The sequence below is a fragment of the Mus musculus genome, chromosome 14, assembly GCF_000001635.26.
Source record: "Mus musculus strain C57BL/6J chromosome 14, GRCm38.p6 C57BL/6J".
In the NCBI taxonomy this organism is placed as follows: domain Eukaryota; kingdom Metazoa; phylum Chordata; class Mammalia; order Rodentia; family Muridae; genus Mus; species Mus musculus.
The window spans coordinates 122,562,488-122,586,225 of NC_000080.6; the positions used below are offsets into that span (position 1 = coordinate 122,562,488).

Sequence of the window (23,738 nt, forward strand, 5' to 3'; positions counted from 1 at the left end):
ATGAGAGGCATGTTTCTTTATGGCAATCAATATAGTTTAATTATTAAATAAATTAACCTAGTCAATTGATGCCTTAAACAAGTTATTGTAGGGCCAGGTCCAATCAGATGAATTTAGTTGCCTTCTGGTTGTAAAGGAACATATTATTTATAACATCTATTATTGCTCTAGAAAGTAAATGTTTACCAGAAACATATTTATTGATAATTGTGGAAAATATTGGGTTTTTTTTGGTTTTGTTTTTTTAAATATCAAAGTAATAGTAATGATTTTCTTTTTGTTTCTTGTCAGACTTTTGATAAAATTCTCATTGCTAACAGAGGAGAAATTGCCTGTAGGGTGAGTAGGATCTGAATTATTTTCTGTTTTGCTTGGAAATATATTAAACTTCCTTTGCATGTGAATGTTAACAAGTGATGTGTTTTGACTAGGTTATTAAAACTTGCAAGAAGATGGGCATCAAGACAGTTGCCATTCACAGTGATGTTGATGCCAGTTCTGTAAGTATATTTTTAATTAGTTTCAATCAAGACTTAATTTGGGTCTATTAGAATGGAAGTGAAAGATACTTGCTTTATTTTTTCCTTCACTTGCAAAAGGTATATTTGGTTTTTAAAACCAATAGTCCACTGTTATCACAAACACAGTGGAAGTGTTATAATATCTTTTTTTTTTTTTTTTTTGGTAGGAGCAAGGCTCCAATGAGCAAGATCCAACAACTTTATTTTTCTCACACATATTGTATGTCCCAGCAAAATCTTTCCAGTAGTACAACCATCACAATGTGGCTATATTCTATTTTTCTTTAAGTGGATGATTACAATGACTATACATAAGAAAAAACATCTTTCCCAATACCCTCACATGATAAAATGTTTTATGTATTATGGATAAGCAAAATAAAAACAAATTATTCTCAAGAACCCTTATACATTCGTAACTAACCAACTTGTGATATTGACAAAGTGTAAGCAACCAAGATAATTCTCTTAGCCAGTTTCCCTTATTGACACACGGCAATTATTTTATTATTCATCTTAAAATGTAATCTTATAAAAAAATCTTAAGAGTATCACATCATAAAAAATCATTTTTCCTATAAATCCTCAGGGTGCACATCTACTTATTAACATTTTTTTTTATTAAATCCTGTCAGGAATCTGAGGGTAAGATGGGTATAAGATCTTAGTCATCACCTTGATCACCAGCCCAGCTTCAGCCAAACGGGCTTATCCACCTCAGCCAGTATTAGCTGGGTTGCCATTGTTCTTGTCCCTGACATCAAAAAGGGTCTAGCTCAACTATCAAGAGTGTGCCTCTCTGAATTTCCAATTGTTCCCCAAGATTTTCTACTTCAAAGCCACTAGCAAAAGCATCTTAACCTAACTTTACTACAATCAACATTTCCAAAATCTTTCTAAGGGTGCTGGACATTACTAGCAATCTACAGCTCTAAGTCCTTTCTGAGGGTGGTGGTTGAATCAGTAATCTGCTCCAGCTGCAACACTTGAAAAAGATCAATCACTATTCTTGATACCAGTGATACTGTCCAGTGAGGGGCTGGCAGCCCTTTTGGAGTTTTCATGCAACTCACGGACCAAGAGGGATGTGGTGATCTTGAAGATAGTGAGCAGAGCAAAACTCCACAACAGCAAGAAGTCCTCAGGACAGTCTGGGTTCTGCCTCTTGATGTGGTTGTGCTAACCGGTGGGACGAATTCCATGAGTTCTAAGGCTATTTGGTTTTCCTCCTGGGACCAGTCCTCTTCCTTTCTTTTTATTTCTTTTTCTTATACACATGGTGCCGAAAACCAGGACCAGTCATGTTTTCTTTCTTTCTTTCCCTTTTTCATTTAGCCAGGATGAAGGATTTTGCCCAGAACCACTCCAGGGTCCCCAGAAAATGGTGTTATAATATCTTAACTAACTTTTCTCCAAGGTTCAGACCAGGATTGCCAAGCTTATTGCTGGTCAACAAAAAGCTTAAACCAAAGCCTGAGGAAGTTAGGGTGGGAGATGAATGGGCTGTTTACACAGTGCTTGCTTAGGAGTGCCTCCCTAGCACAGCTCCCACATCTCTAGGAATGCTGTCATTGCCTGATCGTCCCTAAATGTGCTCATCTGAAAGTCTGATAAGGGAGAGAGGCTGATGCTGATCGGATCTGAGCAGAGGAAGGTGTATCATAAAGCTGTGAATGAGCTGGGCATGGTGGCCCACGCCTTTAATCCCAGCACTTTGGAGGCAGAGGCAGGCGGATTTCTGAGTTCGAGGCCAGCCTGGTCTACAAAGTGAGTTCCAGGACAGCCAGGGCTACATAGAGAAACCCTGTCTCGAAAAGCCAAAAAAAAAAAAAAAAAAAAAAAAAAAAAGCTGTGAACGATGTATAGTTTTATGTGGCATTTTTAACACAGCAGGCATTTTCTAACAGTAACGAACTATGAATGAGTAGACAGAGTCTTGCTCGGGCCAGACTGGCCAGCAGTAACGATGCTGCAACAGGATCCTTCTGCACACGTTTATTGGGAGAGCTTGATTGCAGAGGTGAAGAGACCCTGAGCCCAGAACTGGTGCTGCTTATATAGGCCTAGGAGAGGCGTGTCTCACACCCGGATTGGTTATGCACTAAGCCTCATTTGCATGTTCCTCATCTGATTGGCTACTCTCTCTTTGTACCTCACAGAGCCTCATTATCATACCTCATTTGCATGTCTCACATCTGATTGGTTATACTCCCAAAGTCTCATTATCATGCCCGGGCCAGGCAGTGTCTTTGCAAAAAACTTTACTGCAAATGTACACATTGGTTGTTAGTCCAAACTTATGCGTGGTGGCCAGCAGTAGTCAGTGCCACTCTGCAATGGCACATGTGGCTTCCCACAACAGAGATCCCGTGGGAAGAGAATGCAGGGCGTTAGACCTTTATGGACTGAGATATGAGCCACTATACTTTTAAGGCACTGTGTTTTTCCTTTATGTCACTTTTAATAGTTCAGTAATTAATTTGGTAGAAAGATCTTTAAAGTATGGTGATTTTTAAAGAAAGGTGCCCTATTTGAAACTGTTACTTATTTTGTCTTACTGTAACTTCCGTTTCGAAAATCTAGATGAAAGAATTGCAAATTACTGAAAAATAAATGTTAACTACATAATTTATTTGATGATTGTATTGAAAGTATCTTTTAATGAAAAGCAATTACATTTATTTTGCATATATCATTTTATTTGGAAAAATTGATCTTAGATTCTTTGCTAACTTTTAAAAAATTCTTGATTTCAATAGTAGTTATTTTCATTCCTCATAGGTTTTTGTTCACGATGGTTTACTAAGAGGAGCAGGTCTTAGTGCAGAACCCTGGGGGTTTAGCTGTGCTGTATTGTGTTTGTAGATGATCTTGTTTGGGTTGCTTTCAATTTCTGTGGCCTCCAATAATTGGAGACTGCAAGCTCTGTGTTTACTTTGGTACATTTATAATGAAGTGTTTTATTTTTTCATGCAAGTGTCTATTCCATTTTAATTTTTCTTTAGGTAAATGTATGTTGATGCAATTTTTTTGTTTGGTTTTGTGTTCTGTAACCAAGCTGAGCTTTCTGTTTGTATTTGGAAGACACTACTTGGTAGTTTTCCTGTCTTTGGTTGGTATTAGAATATCTTACCAGGCTGGCTGTGGTGGCAAACTCATTTAATTTCAGCATTTGAAAGGTGGAGTCACGCAGGTTTCTGAGTTCCAGGCCAGCCTGGTCTATAGAGTGAGTTCCAGGATAGCCAGTGCTACAGAGAAATCCTGTCTCGAAAAACAAAAATAAAACAACTACCGAAAAGTATTGAATATCTTAGCCTCATGGATTGAAAAGCTTTCTATTTTTCAGGGAACCCTTGTAAAGTGCTGGCAATATTTAAGTGTTTGGTATAATTCATCTATGGCTTCTCTGTGTGTAGGTGGGTTTTTTTTTTTTTGGTAGATTTTTGATTGTTATTCTGAATTTGTATATTTCTAGGAATCTGTCCACTTCACTTAAGTTTTCTGGTTTATTGGTATGAAGTTTTTGCGGTAGTTCTTTGTTAGCATTTTATTTCTGTGAGTGGGTGGTTATATCTCCATATACATTCCTGATTTTAGATGTTTGAGTCTTGCTTTCTTTCTTTGTCTCTGTCATAGTCTAGTCAGACTATGGCAACATAATGAGACAGCTTATAAACAATAGGAAATTAGTTTATATAACTGTAGAGACTGGGAAGTTGACATAAGGGCACTGAAAGTTTGGTGAGGGCCTTCTTTCTGCTTTGCACATGAAGCTTTTGAGCTGTGACCTCACATGTAGAGGGGCAGGGGACCTTTCTTGATGCATCTTTCGAGCTTGGTGATCTCATTCATGTGGTCTTGACTCTGACCTAATAGCATTATTAGACATGCTAAGTAATGTTCTGTATGCAAGAGCTATAGAATCGTGGATAATAAAGGCAAAAGTAATTTTGAGTTTCTAGTTTACAAAGGATGTGATTTGAATTAATATTAAAATCAAAATTAAAAACTTGACTTTCTTGAGGACATCCAAATTTTAAATAGGGAAACTAAATATTTTAGATGCTAGTAATTTCTCAGCTGAAATGATTATTTTATATGTTTTTCACTTGAAACCCTAGTAAACACAATATTTTTGTTTCAAAATTGAACAAAGCATCAATATGGAAGAGTGGCCTGGAGCAGTGGTTCTCAACCTTTCTCATGCTGTGACTATTTAATACAGTTCCTCAGGTTGTGGGGATCCTTAACCACAACGCTATTCTCACTGCTACTTCATAACTGTCATTTTGCTACTATTATGGATCATAATTAAACCACTGTGGTTTTTTGATGGTTTTCGGTGACCCCTTTGAAAAGGTCATTCAACTTCCGGAGGGGTCTCAGCCTACAGGTTAAGGACCTCTGGCCTAGTGCTTTCCAAGAAACATGACAGGGAAAGCGCATTCTCAGTTGGGGTGAGGTAGGGCTGGCCACTCATGTTAGAGGAAGGGGAGGAGACAGCTCTGGAATAAATCTACTGGATCTTAGGCAGAGGGCTGGGGTGGGAGAATTTCTTGCTTGCTAATGAAGGTTTTATCATAATGTGTTGATTATAAGGTAAGAGAGGGACGTTTCAGCATAGTTCCTGTTTATTGTGATTTTAGGCAGTTCCAGGGAAGGTAAAGACTATAAGGGATCAGAACTTTGTAATTGTTTTAGTGACTAAGAGTTTCCTTGGTTTGGTAAACAGTACAGCAGTGAACAGATGGAGGGAGACTTTGGAGACGGCTGCAATCTCCAGATGTACTCAGATACCCAACATCTAGTCCTCCCTTGTATTTCAAGTGAAAACTCTAAAATGTTTTCTCATGTAAAGGAATAAAATATTCTTTATTAATCCACTAAAGTTAGAAACTAGATTTTTGAAAGAAAGGTGCAGCCAAGGTAAATTGGCAATGTCTAGATTCTTCACTTCAAAAGAGGAGAAATGATTCTGTGTGTCAACCCTAGACCTCATATTTCTTGTTCTCCCATTTTATTGCTGTGTACAATCATGGCAAACTTAATTGAGCAATATCTGGTATTTACAGCTTTGAAACAAGGTCCTAAAATTAGCAAAGTGTTTATGGTGACTCCTATCGCACCCAAGTCGCCTGCTGTTTGGAGTGTGATTCCTGGTGGGTACTTGAGTCTCAGCCTCAGGGTTCCATAATGAGATGGAGTGGTGTTTCCTGTGAGCATTCTGGGATGACTGACAGTAAGGTGAGGTAGTCATCACTTTTTATGCCTACCCTTGATAATATTTCCCTGCTGGCTGGGGAGGAACAAAGGACAAATAGGACTTCGTGATGCTTAAGTAATTAGTGTGTGTTGGTTCCAGTTGAACAAACTGGAGGGTAATGATCAAGTAAATGGGACTGGAATACATTACTGTATGCTATGGTATCAGAAACCTGAGGGAAACACTTAGCATTTGAGAAGGTTGATGGGAAAGCTTTATTTCATGGCTTTAAATAAATATCATTATGAATGAATATATTTATATGTTGATTAGCACATCTCCAGTTTTGCCTTAGATACCTAACAATATTAATACATTTGAAATGTAATTGTTTTGAGCATTTTCCTCCTTTAGATGATTTTTGGGTATTTTTCAACTGTTTCACACTGGAGAAGAGTTAGAGTAGAATTTTTTTTTTTTTTTTTTTGAGACAGTAGTCTTGCTAAGTTTCCCAGGGTGACCTTGAACTCATCTGTAGTCAATGAAAACTTTGAATTACAGAACCTTCTGCCTTAGCCTCTCTAGTAGTTAGGATTTCAGACCTGTGTGTTACTGGGCTTATCCCTAAAGTGGTATGTTTAAATAGCATTTTTTTATATGTACTTATTATATTATCATAAATCATTTATTTATCTATCTACCTATCTACCTATCTACCTATCTACCTATCTACCTATCTACCTATCTACCTATCTACCTATCTACCTACCTACCTACCTACCTACCTACCTACCTACCTACCTACCTACCTACCTACCTACCTACCTACCTACCTACCTACCTATCTATCTATCTATCTATCTATCTATCTATCTATCTATCTATCTATCTATCTATCTATCTATCTGTACTGGCTGGTTTTATGTGTCAACTTGACACAGCTGGAGTTATCACAGAGAAAGGAGTTTCAGTTGGAGAAATGGCTCCATGAGATCCAGCTGTGGGGCATTTTCTCAATTAGTGATCAAGGGGGAAAGGCCCCTTATGGGTGGTGCCATCTCTGGGCTGGCAGTCTTGGGTTCTATAAGAGAGCAGGCTGAGCAAGCCAGTAAGGAACATCCCTCATGGCCTCTGCATCAGCTCCTGCTCCCTGACTTGCTTGAGTTCCAGTCCTGACTTCTTTCAGTGATAAACAGCAATGTGGAAATGTAAGCTGAATAAACCCTTTCCTCCCCACTTGCTTCTTGGTCATGATGTTTTGTCCAGGAATAGAAACCCTGACTAAGACACTGTCTGTCTGTCTGTCTGTCTGTCTGTCTGTCTGTCTGTCTATCTATCTATCTATCTATCTATCTATCTATCTATCTATCTATCTAATGTGTGCAAGTGTTTTGCCTACAAGTATGTCCATACATGAGCACCATGTGTATGCCTGCTGTCCACATAGGCCATAAGAGGATGTTAGGTCTCCTAGGACTGGAGTCACACAGATAGTTGTGGACCACCTTGTGGTTTCTGGGAATCGAATCCAGGTTCCCTGGAAGAGCAGCCATAGCTTTTAACAGCTGAGCCATTTCTCCAGGCTTGCTGTGTGCACCATGCCAGGTGTGTAGTTAGAGGGTAATTTGCAGGAGTCTTTCTCCTGCCACGCTGTCGGTGTATGAATCAAACTCTGGACACCAGAGTTGGCATTAAGTGTCTTTGCTTACTGGGCCATCTTGCCAGCCCCTTAAGTGACACTTTCTGTTTGTTTGTTTGTTTTTTGTCTTTTTTTTTTTTTCTTTCTATACAGGGTTTTTCTGTATGATTTCCCTGGCTGGCCTGGAACTCACAAAGACCTGCCTGCTTCTGCAAGTGTATCACCATGCCTGGCTAGTAACACATTCTTAAGTTGCCTTGACTACTAAAGCATGTATTGAGACACTGATCATCATGATCCATGTTTTCTAGTTAGTCTTTTTAGGTTGTAACACTTCCTAATAGTTAGGCCACACTTGAAAACCCTAGGATTATTCTGAATATTCTTATCAGTATTAAACAGATATCTATAGCTGTCAACTTTCAGCAAAGAATTTGCTTAACAACATAAAGGTCCATCAGCGAGCTCTGGGTAGTTAGTTGTTCTTGTGCTGCCTTTGGAGGGAAGAGAGGACTTGGTTCCATTGATTTAGTTTTACTCTTGTGATTGGGAAATTAAAATACTATTAACTTTTTTTGGGTGTGTGTGTGTGTTACGGGATGTGCAGTGAGGTTTTACCTTGTTGCCTTGAACTGCTTGGCTTAAGTGTTCCTGTATCCTCACTGTGCAGAGGAGCTGGTACTTACCATCCAGGGCCTCTGGGCCCAGCAATTCAAGGGTTTTTGAATGGGATATTTGCTTAAAATCTTACTGTCATTCACTTTTCTTATAAAACGTAGCTATTCTTTCTTAGAGCAGGACATACTGAATATACTTATGCAAATTTGAAACACTAGACCTTTCTGTGAAGAACTAATCAGGAGAAGAATGCATTTGAAATGTTTAGACATTTTTTTTCTGCTATTTTTGTCTTTAGAAAAACTTATTCTGCAGAAATATTATACTCTCTCAATTCTAAATGTTTTGATTATCTTGGCTTAGCTAAATTACTTCCTCTGCATTTTGGGCCAAAATGGAATAGGATAGGATCCCTGGTAGGAATTTGTTCACATTAATATGGCTCATCAGGGACATTATATTTAATTGGAGACCCTGCAGAAGAGTGGCAGGAGGCCTGACAAGAATGATTTAGCATTAGCAACGGCCCGTCTGCGAGCTGCGCACTAATCAAGGTGCTGGAGCGCTGGTGCTGGGGATGATGGGAACTATGACGATGATGACATGGAAGCAGGCCTGTGCGAACTGGACAGGCAATGAGTTAATCAAGACGTGTATTAAATGGATCCCATGCTGATTCATTATTATCCACCATAGTGCCTGTCATGTTGTGTATTTAAAAAATACAATTATTGCTGAATTCAGTATGTACACGAGCTAAATTCAGCCCTCACTCTCTTATTTTCAACAAAATAGTCTCAATTTGCTTTGTCCATATAAAAATAGAGAATTGTGTCAATTGTGTTGGTTCTGTGAATTGCATTTTCAAGTGGTGTCCATCCGTTTAGCCGAGAGTATGCCTCTGACTTCATGTTCCTTTAAGAATTTGCGTAGGTCTTCCTTATATTCATCATAAGTACGCTGGCTCATTTCCTACTGCATAAATGATTTGGGTTCAAAACTACAATTTATGTGACTTTATTTTTCAAGATGAAAAATAATTCAAGCATTTCAGAGAGAAATTAATATTTAATACACGAAGCTATAGAAGAATCAAAGCATTAATCTTTTCTACCATCAAAATGCTCTAGAATCAGACGGGGGTGGAGCCTCCTTTGTGTGGTAGGTGGTCTCTTTATGCCAGGTAGACCCATTCTGTGCCCAGCATGCTTAGAGCCATCTGCCATGAAACCATCAGTTAGAAATGTACATATTTTGGGGAAAAGAAGCTAATAAATTGAATTCCTTTAGAAAATAAATTGAAATACAGCATAAATCCATAAGCAAACTGTATTTTATCTGTAGACAAATTTATAGTGGCACTGTACAGATGAACACACGGTTTTTTAAAAATTGTAAACACTGTCAAATTTAATAAAACTTTGTATAGAACTGTGACCTTTATTTATTAACTTAATTAAAGCAGCATTATGGCTAATGCTGGAAGTGTTAACCTGCGGGTGGTGGTTAGTGAAGTCCATTATCTATGCACTTTGTGATAGTGGTCAGCAGCAACAGAAGTCAAACTTACAACCAACACCCTGCCTTGGGAGCTGTGAGCTCAGCAGGCTAAATTGTCAAAACCCAGCAAAGCTGCTTAAATGACTGATGGTTTAAACCCCCTGGTGTTAAGGGTAAGCCAGTCATTCCAGTGAAGAGGGACTGTGACTTTATCCAGGAATTGGGCAGAAATTGCATCCAGACAGGAGAAAAGCCTTGGCATTAATATCTTCATGTATGAATTATTAGATTAATTTATATGTTCATGTAACTGGCCATTTAACAGGATGTTCCAACTTCTTTTCTTCTTCTTTTGCAATGGAAATTGAGCCCAGGGTTTCCTAAATGCCTGCCAAATGCTCTCTCTAAGCTACATGTCCTGAACTCGCCAGAACTTAAAAAAAAAAAAAAAAAAAGCCCAAAGAGAGACTTAGAACATTTTACTCTTTTGGTCTTAAATTTTTAGTATAAAAAAGGACATTGTTATTTTTCCTGTTGTTATTCTCTCACCTGGATAGCAAAGCCTACCTAACAGCCCCAGCCAAGTACAGGTCTTGGTCTTCTGTTTACTATATCAACATCTAACAACTTGGCTTTTGCAGCAAAAATTCTTTTTTTTTTTTTTTTTAAGATTTATTTATTATTATAAATAAGTACACTGTAGCTGTGTTTAGACTCACCAGAAGAGGGCATCAGATCTCATTACGGGTGGTTGTGAGCCAACATGTGGTTGCTGGGAATTGAACTCAGGATCTTTGGAAGAGCTCTTACCTGCTGAGCCATTAGCAAAAAATTAAGGTCTTGGGACATACTCTCCCATTATTGTAAAGGGCAGATTTCTAAAATCACTTTTTACAGATCAGAAGTTGGGGCTGGGGGTGCAGCTCAGTGGTCAAGTGTTCGCCTGTTGTGAATAACCCACCTGGAGTTTGATCTCTAGCAATATATACACATAGTGATTTTTGAATGACACTTTCAAAGAAATGAGTGTACTCTAATGTTATCATACCTTGTGATGTGAAATAAGAACTAATTGTGGCCTTATTTTTCTCTAAGCATGTATTTAAGGAGGACTGGAAATCCTACCTATTGGTAAAAGTAATCAAATATTAGAAAACACAGCTTAGCTTGATTCTGATTTTCTAGTGTTTACAAGGCACTGTGTATGTAGCAGTGACCTGTGCCAGCATTGTTGGTTATATGTCGTATTGGTTTCCTTTCTCATTCCTATGACCAAATTCCTGCCCCAAAGTATTCCACACAGGGGGCCAGCATGGCAATGGGAGTGACTTGTTTTGTGGCATCAACTAGGAAGCTGAGAAAGGAACATCAGTTCTCAGATGGCTTCTTCTCTTTTTATTCAGTCCATGGTGTGGTGTCACTCACATCTGGCTCACAGCTGCACCCAAAGGTATGCTTCACTAGGGCCTTCGGTATTTATTAATGTGATCGGGGTGGCCATTGAAATTCAAGACCCTGTTTATTACTTGTTATCTGTAGTGTACTAGAAATGCACAGAATGGGGAATGGATGTTTAGATGTCAGGAATCTAGCAATGTCTCAATCTTGTTAACATACCAAAGGAAAAGTTTACATGGTGATTCATAGATGTATATATAGAAGTATAGAAATTATGAAATGTTTCTAGTTTAATTTGTGAAAAATTAAAGCATTTGAAAGATTTTGCCAGACTGGTAAAATTAATTTCTTCTGAACTATTTTATTTGCTGCTGTGTTGTGGATGCTTGCTTTGTTTGTCATGTGATCTGGAGTTTTGGACTGTGAGTTCTGTTTGTGATGAAGGTTTAAAAGGCCTGTTCCTTTCATCCCCTTCCCTCCTGCTTCCTCTTCTTTGCTTTCCTCTTTTCTGGGTTTTCTCTCATTCTCCCTCTGTCCCCTGCCTCTTCCCATAAGCCCCCAAGACAGTCAACAAGACAATACTCAGTTCTCCTCACTAGCAATTTCCTAGTGGCTCCCAGTTGGCATTGTGCATTCTGGATCCGTGTCTGGATCTTATGATCATGGTGTAGACATGTACAGCAGGCCAATCATCGACTCTGCTTCTGATTTTGACTCCAAAAGCTATAGTAGCTGAAGCAAAGAACAGGCAACTCCACCCTAGCCTGTTGTTAACCAGTGGGCGTCTCGTCCCAGACTCCTGGGTGACCTGGCCCTTGCATTTGGTGTTTCTCATTTACCAAGAAGCTGCTCATAGTTGGTCAGCAGTGCATGTCCTTGTGTGGTTTTCCACTGTGTGGCATCGTGTGGTTTTCTCGTTGTGACTTCATGAGGTGATTGCTGTTCATGTTTTCTCAGCTGTCGTCCTGTTCTCTGTGGATAGTCTTCACTGCTGTGCACTTGAAACAGGAGCTTTGGGGTGTGGGCTCCTGTGCAGTCCTCTTTCCTGCTGCATTGCCATGTCTGTGAAGACCAGAGAAGAATATCAATCACACCATTGAGTTCTTGCTTAATTTCAAAGGTCAATTTGTACAGCTATGAACTTGGAAATAAACTTGTAATGTGATCACTTATGAGCTTGTGGAGGGCTAATCAGTGTGCCAGTGGCACTGAGCCTGTCTAGGTATTGCTTTGCTCCATTGGACTTCAGACTCCTCGATCTCCAGTCTCGATCTCAGCTGCCTTTCTCTGTCTGTGCTGCTTCTGTGTGGCCATCATGGTGGCTGCCTGGTTGGAGCAGCAAAGGGAGAAGTGTACTTCTTACCTGAACATAGTCATCTTGGAGTTGCGTCTGATGCTTTCTCTTGAGTTGGAGCCCATGTTAAAGCCTTCTGGAGGACATGGGGGCTGGCGTGCATGTCTGCCAGAGAGCATATGGGCATTCTAAAAGCAAGAGCCTCATGTTTCTAGAAGGAAAGTGTAAAGTTTGGGTAAAGTTGCATATAAACAGTATCGTGAAGTGGCTTATTCTGTTGACAACTGTGCATTGAGTTGATTCTGTGAGTCAATCATAGAATAATTCTCAGTCTATGCTGTATTCCCCAAATGGATATTAGATATTGAGTAAAGGAGCCTTTATAATTAAATCTAGGCAAGTATCTTTCATGAGCTATTCTAATTAAGTGTTATAGATCCCGAGGCTGTACTGATGTGGCTCAGCTGGAACGTTTTCTGAGTGGTGAGGAGATTTGGTTTCAAAACGGCACAAAACACTTTGTAAGGCTCCTGACATCTCATAGCTGTATTAAAACATTTTGATTTTACAGTTCTGCAAAAGTGTTATATCTTTGTAGAGACCCTCATTCAAGTTTGGAATGTGGATATTTTCCCAGACTAGCTGTGTATAGTACAGTTTTTTTTGTTTGTTTGTTTTTGTTTTGATGCTGGATAGTAGCAGAAGCTGAAGCTCTGATCAGCCCTGAAATCAGGAGGGAAACAACCATAGTTTACAGAGAATTTAAAGTAGGATGTTCTGTAGGTTAGGTTGCTAGGGTTTGGCTTGGAAATGTTCCTCAGGTGACATGCTGAGAAGGGCTTAGTCCCTGGCCTGCAACTGTTCTAAGGCAGTAGAGGCTTCAGGAGGTGGACCTGTCCTTAAGGGATCATGGCCTTCTTTTCTTTGCTCCTTTCTTTTCTTTTCTTTTCTTTTCTTTTTTTTTAAATTATATATATATTTTTATTACGTATTTTCCTCAATTACATTTCCAATGCTATCCCAAAAGTCCCCCATACCCTCCCCCCCTCCCCCGCTCCCCTACCCACCCATTCCCACGTTTTGGCCCTAGCGTTCCCCTGTACTGGGGCATATAAAGTTTGCGTGTCCAATGGGCCTCTCTTTCCAGTGATGGCTGAGTAGGCCATCTTTTGATACATATGCAGCTAGAGTCAAGAGCTCCGGGGTACTGGTTAGTTCATAATGTTGTTGTACCTACAGGGTTGCAGATCTCTTTAGCTCCTTGGTTACTTTCTCTAGCTCCTCCATTGGGGGCCCTGTGATCCATCCAATAGCTGACTGTGCCTTTGCTCCTTTCTGAACTGGCCAGGAGGAAACAGTAACTCTCACTTATACTCACTGCTATGTACCCAACACAGGCCTGTTGATCGTAGTCTGTGCCTCCCAAACGGTGAGCCTCAGTCAACCTTTCCTCTTAGAAGTGGGTTCATCTCAGGTATCATTTACAGTAACGGAAAGCTGACAGGTGGAGTTAGGATATTTTCTTTTCTGTTTCTGTTTTTGAGACATGGTTGCATTTATCTCAGATTGGCCTTTAAATCACTATGTGGCACTATGTGGACCTTAAACTTCTGCCTGCCTCTACCTTTCAAGTGAGATTAAAGGCATATACCACTATGCCCAGGTATGCCGTGCTGGGGATCTAACACGTTTTGTGCGGGTACTCTATAAACTGAGCTACATCTTTAGTCCTTTAAATGTGGATGTGTGTGCCATGGTATGGATGGAGGCCACGACACAGCTTTGGGGTGTCAGTTCTCTCTGTCTACCTTGTGGGTCCTGTGGATTGAATATGCCTTTACATATGGAACTATGTCACTGGCTCTTTAATACACTTTCAGCTAATGGTATTATCCAATTACAATGGGTTTACTAGTAGGTAACTCATTATAAATGGAGGATCACTTGTAGTTTGTGCTCTTAATAAGTTGTACTTTCACATATCAAAATTATACATTAAATAATTTGTTTTTTGAGAATTTTGTATTGCTATCTTTTTTCATTAAGTATGAAAAATTGTGGCTTATGATTAAGGGTCCCTCTTCCTCCCCCTTTTTTTTGTGTGTGCATCAGGGCAAGATTCTTATTTGGCATGTAATTTACATAATATTAAATATATTCACATGAGAATATACCATTTGAAGTTCTCTTTTTAAGAATATCTGGTCCTATCCAGAGACTGCCCTACCTGGGGATCCATCCCATAAACAACCACCAAACCCAGACACTATTGCATATGCCAGCAAGATTTTGCTGACAGGACCCTGATATAGCTGTCTCTTGTGAGGCTGTGCCAGTGCCTGGCAAATACAGAAGTGGATGCTCACAGTTATCTATTGGATGGAACACAGGGCCCCTAATGAAGGAGCTAGAGAAAGTATCCCAATTGCTGAAGGGGTCTGCAGCCCTATAGGAGGAACAACAATATGAACTAACCAGTACCCCCAGAGCTTGTGTCTCTCTCTGCATATGTATCAGAAGATGGCCTAGTTGGCCACGAGTGGGAGGAGAGGCCCTTGGTCTTGCAAACTTTATATGCCCCAGTACAGGGGAATGCCAGGGCCAGGAAGTGGGAGTGGGTGAGTTGGGGGACAGGGGGAGGGGGGAGGGTATAGGGGATTTTTGGAGAGGAAACTAGGAAATTTGAAATGTAAATGAAGAAAACATCTACTACTACTACTACTACTACTACTACTACTACTAAAGAATATCTGGTCCTTTTGGTGAGTGTTATAGAAACAACACAAAGGGAATTGATTGTAGTTCTTATTTATTATTTATTTGTTATTTATTTATTTAATTTATTTGAGATAAATAAATATGTAGCTCTAGCTAGCCTGGAACTCACTGTGTAGACCAGGCTGGCCTTTAATTGATGGAGATCTGTCTGCCTTTGCCTCCTGAAAGCTATATTCTGGCAAAGAATCTGGCTATATTCTGTTCATGTCCTGAAAATTTGAGTTGAATTTAGAAGTATAAGTGAGTTCATTAAAAAGTAGTAAACTTCTGGAAGTGGTGGCTTACCCTTTAATCCCAGCACTCAGGAGACAGAGGGAGTTCAAGGTCATCCTGCTCTACACAGTGAGTTCCAGTTCTCTGTTACACAGAGAAACCCTGACTTTAAACACACACACACACACACACACACACACACACACACACACACACACACACACACTAATGAACTAAGGGGTAGAAAGATGGCTCATGATTAAGAGTATTTGTTACACTCGCAAGAAGACCTGGGTTTAGTTCCCAGCACCCACGTGGCTCTCACAGCAATCCTTCACTCATATTCCAGGGTGTCTGGCGCCCTCTTCTGGCTGTGAGTGTACCAAGCACACTGGTAGTGCCAGATACCAGCTAAGTCCTTAGGAAAAACATATTGACCTAAGTTGTTTGTCAGGGAAGATGACAGAAGCAGACTGTGGGGTGGTTATTGCTCCACACTGTGCTAGTCAGCTCACCAACACCGTGACATAATATCTGAGTGTCATCCCCAGGACCACAAAATAACAGGTGCTGAGGTACAGAACTGCAATCCCAGAACTCAGAAACTAGGGCCAGGAGGATCAGAAATTCAAGGTCATCTTTACCAGCATTATGGGTTTGAGGCCAGCCTGGGATACATGAGACCTTGTCTCAGAAAGGGAGCAACAAAAAACAAAAAAACCCCACTAATATAAAAAATTTTAAATTGAAGATATGTTTTCTCCATTAGGTTGAAATTAAAGTGCTCAATTGTATTTGCTGTGGAGACATTCCTCTTAATAGAATGTAAGTTGACATAAGCTCTAGGTTATTTAGTTTGCCATATTTACATGTTCAGGCATTTTCTTACAGAAGCACATATATGTGCACAAAATAGCATATTCAGGGAGGCTTCTGTAGATTTGTTAATACCTGCAAATTAGGAACCATGTCCAATGGCTGTTCTTAGTTCCTTATTTACAGTTTTCTCAAGTTTCCCTAAGTTAACAAAAGAAAAACAAATCCAAACCACGTCTCTGGCCGCACTGTGCTTCTTTCAACGACTGCACCTGGTCACCGTCCCCACCACAACCCTTTGTTCCTTGCACATCTTTGTTATTTCCTTTCTTCATCTCAGAATTCTTTTTGTTGTCCTCTGTGTACCCACCAGCTCCACAGACATGCCTCTTGCTAAGGTTTTGCTTTGGAATATAGTGACTGCTGCTCTTCCCCTTACACAGCCCGCTTCCCTGATGTCTACAAAGAACTTGTAGTTGTTATAAGACCTCTAGTCTTACGTTTTGTGTTTGTGTATGTGTGTATGTGTGTGTGTTTGTGTGTCCTAGATCAACAGCAATACATCCCTGCATTCCAGCAAGACCACTTAAAAAACCCAAAGCACAACAGTAAACAACCCAGTGTAGGATCCTGACTGATCCATAGCACTTCTCTTTTGCAACTTAAAAAATCAGGACGTAGAAAATGGGCCAGGGGACTGGGGAGATGGCCCCGTGGTTACAAGCTGAGTGTTCTTCCAGAAGATGAAGTTTGATTCCCAGCACCCACGTGGTGCCCCTCAACCATCTGCAATTCCAGTTCCAGGGGATCTGACCCCCTCTTCTGGTCTCTGTGGACTCTGTATGCATATAGTGTACAAATGTACATGCAAGCAAAACATTCCACATACATAAGAAATGGGGCAGCTTTTTTGTTCTTGTCATTTTAAAGACTGAGATTTACACTTTGAAAAGTAGCAAAGTCCTTAACTCTAGCTAGCATTCAAAATAATCATGAACTAAATATGTCACTTTAATAAAATGTAACCAAAGCAAGTGTTGAGATCAAATTGTGTCTTGGGAGGCAGAGGCAGGCAGATTTCTGAGTTCGAGGCCAGCCTGGTCTACAAAGTGACTTCCAGAACAGCCAGGGCTATACAGAGAAACCCTGTCTCGAAAAACCAAAAAAAAAAAAAAAAAAAAAAAAAGAAAAAAAAAAAGAGTTTATCTGATTGCTTGAAAGTAACTCTTTTTAGTGCTTCAAAGTAACATTATGTGGTTGATTTTCCTCTCTTCACCTTTCCAGTTCTCAGTAATTTTCACATTAGTGACCTTTGAGTTAGAGTTGGTGGATCCTGATGCCTGATTGGATTGGATGAGCCTTGCTGATTCAGGCAAGCATTTTCTTTAGGCTCCATTTTGTCAGCTTGGTGGTGTTGTGGGGAGTATTTTGTCTTGAAGGTTATCATATAGAAGACACACACATTTCTGTCCATCATGTTGGAGTAATATCCTATGGAGAGGTATGCTTTGGAGTACTACAGACAAGAAGTATCTTCATGTTTCAGACAGTACTAGTTTAGACAGTGTTGAAAACTTCCATTCAGTCCATTGCCCTTTATGCCGAATATACTTCATGGCCCAGTATATTTGTTTTTAAACACTGGGTAAAGTTTTCTTGATAAACATAGGAGGCAAATGGAATACTTTCGACATATCTCAGGAATCTCATTTGTTGATATAGATTTTTTTATTAATCCAAAGTTTTAAGATTTAGCCACCAGTCTTAATTTGTCACTATCCACATATTTAAGTAATTAGATTTTTGCATGCGTGGTGCTAGCTCTTGAACCCAAGGCTTCATGTACGCTAGACAGGCATAATTTTGTTTTCAAAAAGACAATGGGAAGATGATTCATTATCAGTCCTGTAAGTTTAAAAATTACACCCTTGAAGCTCATTACTTAGAAAAACAGGCTGATTCAATCAAGTAACTCTTCTACAAAGAATTAAAAATAATAAAATAATAATGAAAAACTGTGTGCGAATAAAACCTAGCAGTCCCTTTTGAAAAGCACTTGATTCTTTTGGATATGGAGTAGTCTTACTACCAGCATGTTGTTCTTTTTGAACCATAGCAAATCTCATTAGATTAATTTGCCTCAGTTTAAAGTCTATGATTGCTATATTTTTTTAATTAAATTACTTAAAATTTGTTTTTTAAAATGCTGAAATTTTTGAAACAGAAAAACGTTGGTAAGCAATGTCTCTTCAGAATTGTACAGGTGATTCTACAAAGTTAGAAAATACAATTAAACCAAAGGAAGCACCTCCCACCATGCACGTGCTCTTGCCAGATCCATTGGCTGAGAAGGTGTCCTCTGGGTGTAGCTAGACTCTGTCTTGAAAGTCAGTGACTTACTGTTGTGACTGTCAGTAAAACGGTTTCATCATCCAATAATACAAGTTACTATAAATAAACTCCTATCCTGAAGTTTTACATGGCATTGTTAGGAGATTTTAAAAAGAATTTAAGACATAATCTTTCTCTTGTATGGCAATAGGATTTGTAAAGGAAATATGCACGTCATAATAACATAGGTGGTAAAGACGTTAAAGTGCAATTCTTAGGTGGAATGTGATCCATTGCCAACACTTGTGAGCGTTCAGATGAGAGGAAGGTCATCCAAAGGTGAAGTGCCCAGGAAAAATTCAGACTATCACGAGAGAAATAAATTATATAAATAAGTGTGCATTTAGCCTTCACGGCTGCGCTTACCTGGAACATACATTCTTTCAAAAGGTTCCTTAGGATTTCAAGCTTTTCAAAGCCCACAGCTTTAATTACAACATCAAAGTTGGTAATAGCAGAGTCTGAGATGTCTGAGAGACACACAGAAACATGGAGCTGGGGAATAAGCCAGGCAGAATTAAGCAAAGGGAGAGAGCCTGCTTGGAAAGACAGAGTGTTTAGAAGCCTGTAAACAAGGCTTGTAGTTTGTTCCATTAAAGGAGTGTAAATATTTGAGTATCTTGTATTAAAATATTGATCTGTAACTTCCTTTAGTAGGTTGACATTTGCCTTTTAATATACAACGACTTTATTACTTAATCGGAGTATTTTCATTGAATTAATAAAAGTAATTCAGATTTCTTTCTAAAAGGCTACTTTGTAATCTTCAGATCTTAGTTCAAAAAGCGGTTTTAAAAAATTAGTTCAAAACTGAAGGTTCTAACTTAGAAACCCCGAAATGCTTGCTGCTGTAGTTTTCCTCCCTCAATGGAGAAGTGGATCATAAATCTTCAGGTGTGTGTTTATGCCCAGGGTTTTGTATCTGCCTTTCAAAATAATTAATAAGAGCATGAGTTTCTTAAGCTATAAAATCGTTAGGAGATACCAGTTCAAAAGCCCACTGTGACTATTTTAAAAAGGTAGATTCCTTTTGAAATTAAACAGATTATTCTTTTCACTATTGAATGCCTACCTAGCCTCCTTTTAAGCAAAAACACATAGAGTAAAAACACTGTTGAGTCAGTTGTCTTAAAAATAGACAGCACATGCCGGAATTTGATGAATTTAAATAGACTGAGCACTTACTGCACAATGTCTTCTTCTTCCCTTTTTTTTCAAAGATGAAGTGTAAAATGGACAAGGCTCTAATGTGAGAGTATTTAAGTGTTTCTCAGAATTTTCTGGTTCATGTGTTATGATATTGAACTCTTTAGTCCTGGGCTTTAATTTGAGCCTGGTGCCGACCTGATGCTGTGCAGGGACTCATTGCATCCATCCATTCAGTCCCTCTAATTATCCCCACTTCCTGGGGCGCTTGCTCAGAACTGGGCATGAATGCGCCTGTTATTAAAATATTGGGCCAGTCTGGTTCTATGTAGTGAGGTACTTTTTGGTATCATATTTATGCATGGATGAACTGGAGAGGGGATACAGGTGTGTTGTAGAAATTGTTTGGTTAGGCATGCATAATAAATGAAGTCACGGGTGATGCTGACCCCGAACATTTTTGTTGCGTTGTTACTTTTAGTGAATATTTGAAGAGAAATTTGATTCTATGGGTGACTGTGAAACAATCAGATTTGCAGTTTTCCATCTGTTGATGGGTGATTCTAATTCTTTTTATAGAGCATCTGTTAATACAGGGATTTTTCTCTTTAGGTTCACGTGAAAATGGCGGATGAGGCTGTCTGTGTTGGCCCAGCTCCCACCAGTAAAAGCTACCTCAACATGGATGCCATCATGGAAGCCATTAAGAAAACCAGGGCCCAAGCTGTGAGTCTGAGCGAACCTATCTACTGCAGCTGTTTCATATGCAGTGAGCAGAAAGCTGGAGTTGGTATTAGAAAAAATAAGGAAGAATGATTGAAAACGCTGTTGCAGTTAGTTTGTGTCACATGAGTTAAATGTGGTCGGATTTGCTACTGGAAATCAAAGGCTTTGCAGCATCTGGCAGTGTTGGTGGCTGATGCTGCAGGTGGCTGCTGGGTTCAGCTCTCACACCAGGGAGCAGCTTCAGTTCAGGACCACATTCGCCAGGAAGAAAGAAATCCCAATTAGTTTTGAGTATTAACCCTTTCAGTGTCATAAGAGCATTAAAAACAAAAAACAAAGCCCCGAAACTTCTGTATTATGAGCAGGTTCTGAAAAGACTGTTTAAATCTCAGTTTAGTCATTTAAAAATTGTGCACACTCGGTTTCATTGCTAGGAATAAAATGTCTATTTGCTAATTAGTTTGTTAGTGTCAACAAAATGCTAATAACTTAGATTGATAAATCCTTTCTCCACCCCTAATTTGGGGTCGATGGTATCGAATCCAAGAAAAAAAGTAATTTTTGCTTGTTGCTTTTAATCGGAGAACTAACTGTCCACTTAATGTTAAAGGCAGCGAGCGCTAGCACTATCTGGCACTAGCCAGAAATGCCTTACCACCACTCTGCTCATTACTTTAGAAGAAAGTGTTTAAATAAAACCTATATTCTATGATTCCATATGTAGATTTTTACAGCATATTAGCACTTAACAGAAGGAAAACTTGTATTGTTTTAGCCCTCGATGGTCAGAAGTCTCCAGTGGAATTTTCTATTTGGATGAAACGGTGGAGTGAATCTTTTCTTTTACTTCAGTGATTAAATTATTTCGTCCCACGTCCATGACACTTGGTTTGGGTTCAGGTTCCAACTCTGGCTTCTTCAGGAACCTGTCTCTCCTTTCAGCGGAAGTATTTTACCTTAGATTGTTCCAACACTGACTGATGTTGGTGTGGCTTATGGTTGGCTGTGTGTAGAGTGAAGAATGGCATGCTTAGGACACAGGTTAGACTGTACACTGAGGTTTCTGGGGAAGATAGTACAGGCTAATTGTAGATGGCCAAATGTAGAGTGAGGAGAGAAGGGATAGTTATCAGAAGGAAAAAAAAATAGATGGTGCAAAGTACAATTTAAACCAAATGCCCATTTGGGTGCAGTTTGACACGCTCTCGGGAGCTTTTGAACACCCTTTGTTATTGGAAGTAAGACATACTGTGGGATTTTGAGCTTGGGCGGTCTGTCTTTCTTTCTTTCCTTCCTTCCTTCCTTCCTTCCTTCCTTCCTTCCTTCCTTCCTTCCTTCCTTCCTTCCTTCCTTCTTTCTTTCTTTCTTTCTTTCTTTCTTTCTTTCTTTCTTTCTTTCTTTCTTTCTTTCTTTCTTTCGGCATGATCTCTCTACATAGCCCTGGTTGACCTGGAAATCTCTATGTAGACCAGACTGACCTCAAACTCTTTGCAATCTGCTGGGGGCCTGTTTGTCAAGTGCTAGGATTAAAGGCATGCACCACCACACCCTGACAGTGTGGCTTGAGAGCAGCTGTTCCTGAGGTTTTCATCTGTTTTTCCAAGGGTTTGTAGATCGTAGCTCTTTGGCCCACTAGTCCTTTATTTATTTATTTATTTATTTATTTATTTATTTATTTATTTATTTTTAAAATTTTTTATTAGGTATTTAGCTCATTTACATTTCCAATGCTATACCAAAAGTCCCCCATACCCACCCACCTCCACTCCCCTACCCACCCACTCCCCCTTTTTGGCCCTGGCGTTCTCCTGTACTGGGGCATATAAATTTTGCATGTCCAATGGGCCTCTCTTTCCAGTGATGGCCGACTAGGCCATCTTTTGATACACATGCAGCTAGAGTCAAGAGCTCCGGGGTACTGGTTAGTTCATAATGTTGTTCCACCTATAGGGTTGCAGATCCCTTTAGCTCCTTGGGTACTTTCTCTAGCTCCTCCATTGGGAGCCCTGTGATCCATCCATTAGCTGACTGTGAGCATCCATTTCTCCACTAGTCCTTTATATTCTTTCTATTTACTGAGCAGTCTCAGGAAAAGTCAGGTGAGTTTCTGTTGATAGAGTAGACAAGTACTCTATCACAAGAACCTATCACACAGATGCCACTGTGGTCTGCTGACAGAGCAAAGGAGGAATTTGATTCTCTACTCAGAAAAGCGAAATGAGTTAGTCAGTGAGGAAGTCACACTTAAGCAGTGGATGATACCTTGTGGCTTACACAGACCTACAATGTAGCAAAGCTAAAAGAATCTTTCATTTTCATTCCAAAGGTACACCCAGGGTATGGATTCCTGTCAGAAAACAAAGAGTTTGCAAAGCGTCTGGTAAGTCTGTAATAAGCCAGAAATAATTGCCTTATTCCAGAAAGCAGCATCCAGACAGGAGCTGTTCATGTTAGACTCCTGGATTATAGAATTCTAATTGATTTACTGACTTTTTGATGATTTTTAAAAGTGAATGTTTTTATTTTATAATCCAGGTCTTAATGAGTAATTATCAGAATGGAGAGGGATTAAAGTTGCCATTCTGATCCATTTGTTACATTATTTGATCTGACTTTAATTTGTAAATGTGGGGCTGGAGAGAAGGCTTGGTGGCTAAGATCATACACTGCTGTTGCAGAAGACCCAAATATGGTAACTAGAAGCATTCCAGCTCTACAGACATGACTCCTACTTTTGTCTTCTGTGGGCATTTGCACTCATGTGCACAAACTCCACACAGACACACATGCATACAAGTAATTAAAAAATAAAAATAAATATTTATGTAAATAGGCCAGGTTGTTTGTTGACTTGTTAGTTATTTACTTTTATACTGTGAGGGTAGAAAATGAGGCCAGAAGTAAGATTGACTTTTTTCCTGTTTTTATTCTAAAAAGTGACATGATGAGATCCTGTTGGTTTTATTTGGGAAAAGCACTTTTAAATGGTCTATTTGTATCAAACTAATTATATATAACTCTTTTTATATATTATTATATATTTATATATTGTATATAAGGAATAATATTATATATAAATAAAAATTTTTAGATATAATTATGCTCAAGATGACACTGAAACCTAAGTTATTAGGAACTAAAATATGATTTTAATTGTTAGAACTTTTGTGCTTATTGGATCAATTATGTCAGATCTCTTCTCTTCTCTTCTCTTCTCTTCTCTTCTCTTCTCTTCTCTTCTCTTCTCTTCTCTTCTTTTCTTTTCTTTTCTTGACTGTGTTTCTCTGTATAGCTCTGACTGTCTTGGCACTTACTCTGTAGACCCGGCTGGCCTTGAACTCTCAGAGGTCTGCCTGCCTCCCTCCTAAGTGCTTTGATTGAAGGTGTGTGCCATCTCTGCTGGCCTAGAATATCTTTCTCATTCTAATTATATATTAGACCTTCCCCCCCCCCAATTTTGTAATTTGTACCTTGTTCTATAGAGTATTATTTATA

The 23,738-nt window shown here is 39.3% G+C and overlaps 1 protein-coding gene across 6 annotated transcripts in view; it reads left to right on the forward strand.

The window, feature by feature from the left end:
• The window catches only part of Pcca (propionyl-Coenzyme A carboxylase, alpha polypeptide), a 405,580-nt gene that overhangs the window by 78,123 nt on the left and 303,719 nt on the right, over positions 1-23,738 (forward strand). For all 6 annotated transcript variants that reach the window (NR_153443.1, XR_383133.3, XM_006518432.3 and 3 more), the window contains exons 3-6: positions 292-339; positions 432-500; positions 20,130-20,243; positions 22,570-22,623. Coding sequence is in view for 4 of the 6 variants with exons in the window: in XM_030247609.1 (XP_030103469.1) it covers positions 292-339; positions 432-500; positions 20,130-20,243; positions 22,570-22,623 (285 nt within the window). In the remaining 2 variants the exon portion in view is untranslated. The remainder of the gene's footprint in view (positions 1-291; positions 340-431; positions 501-20,129; positions 20,244-22,569; positions 22,624-23,738) is intronic.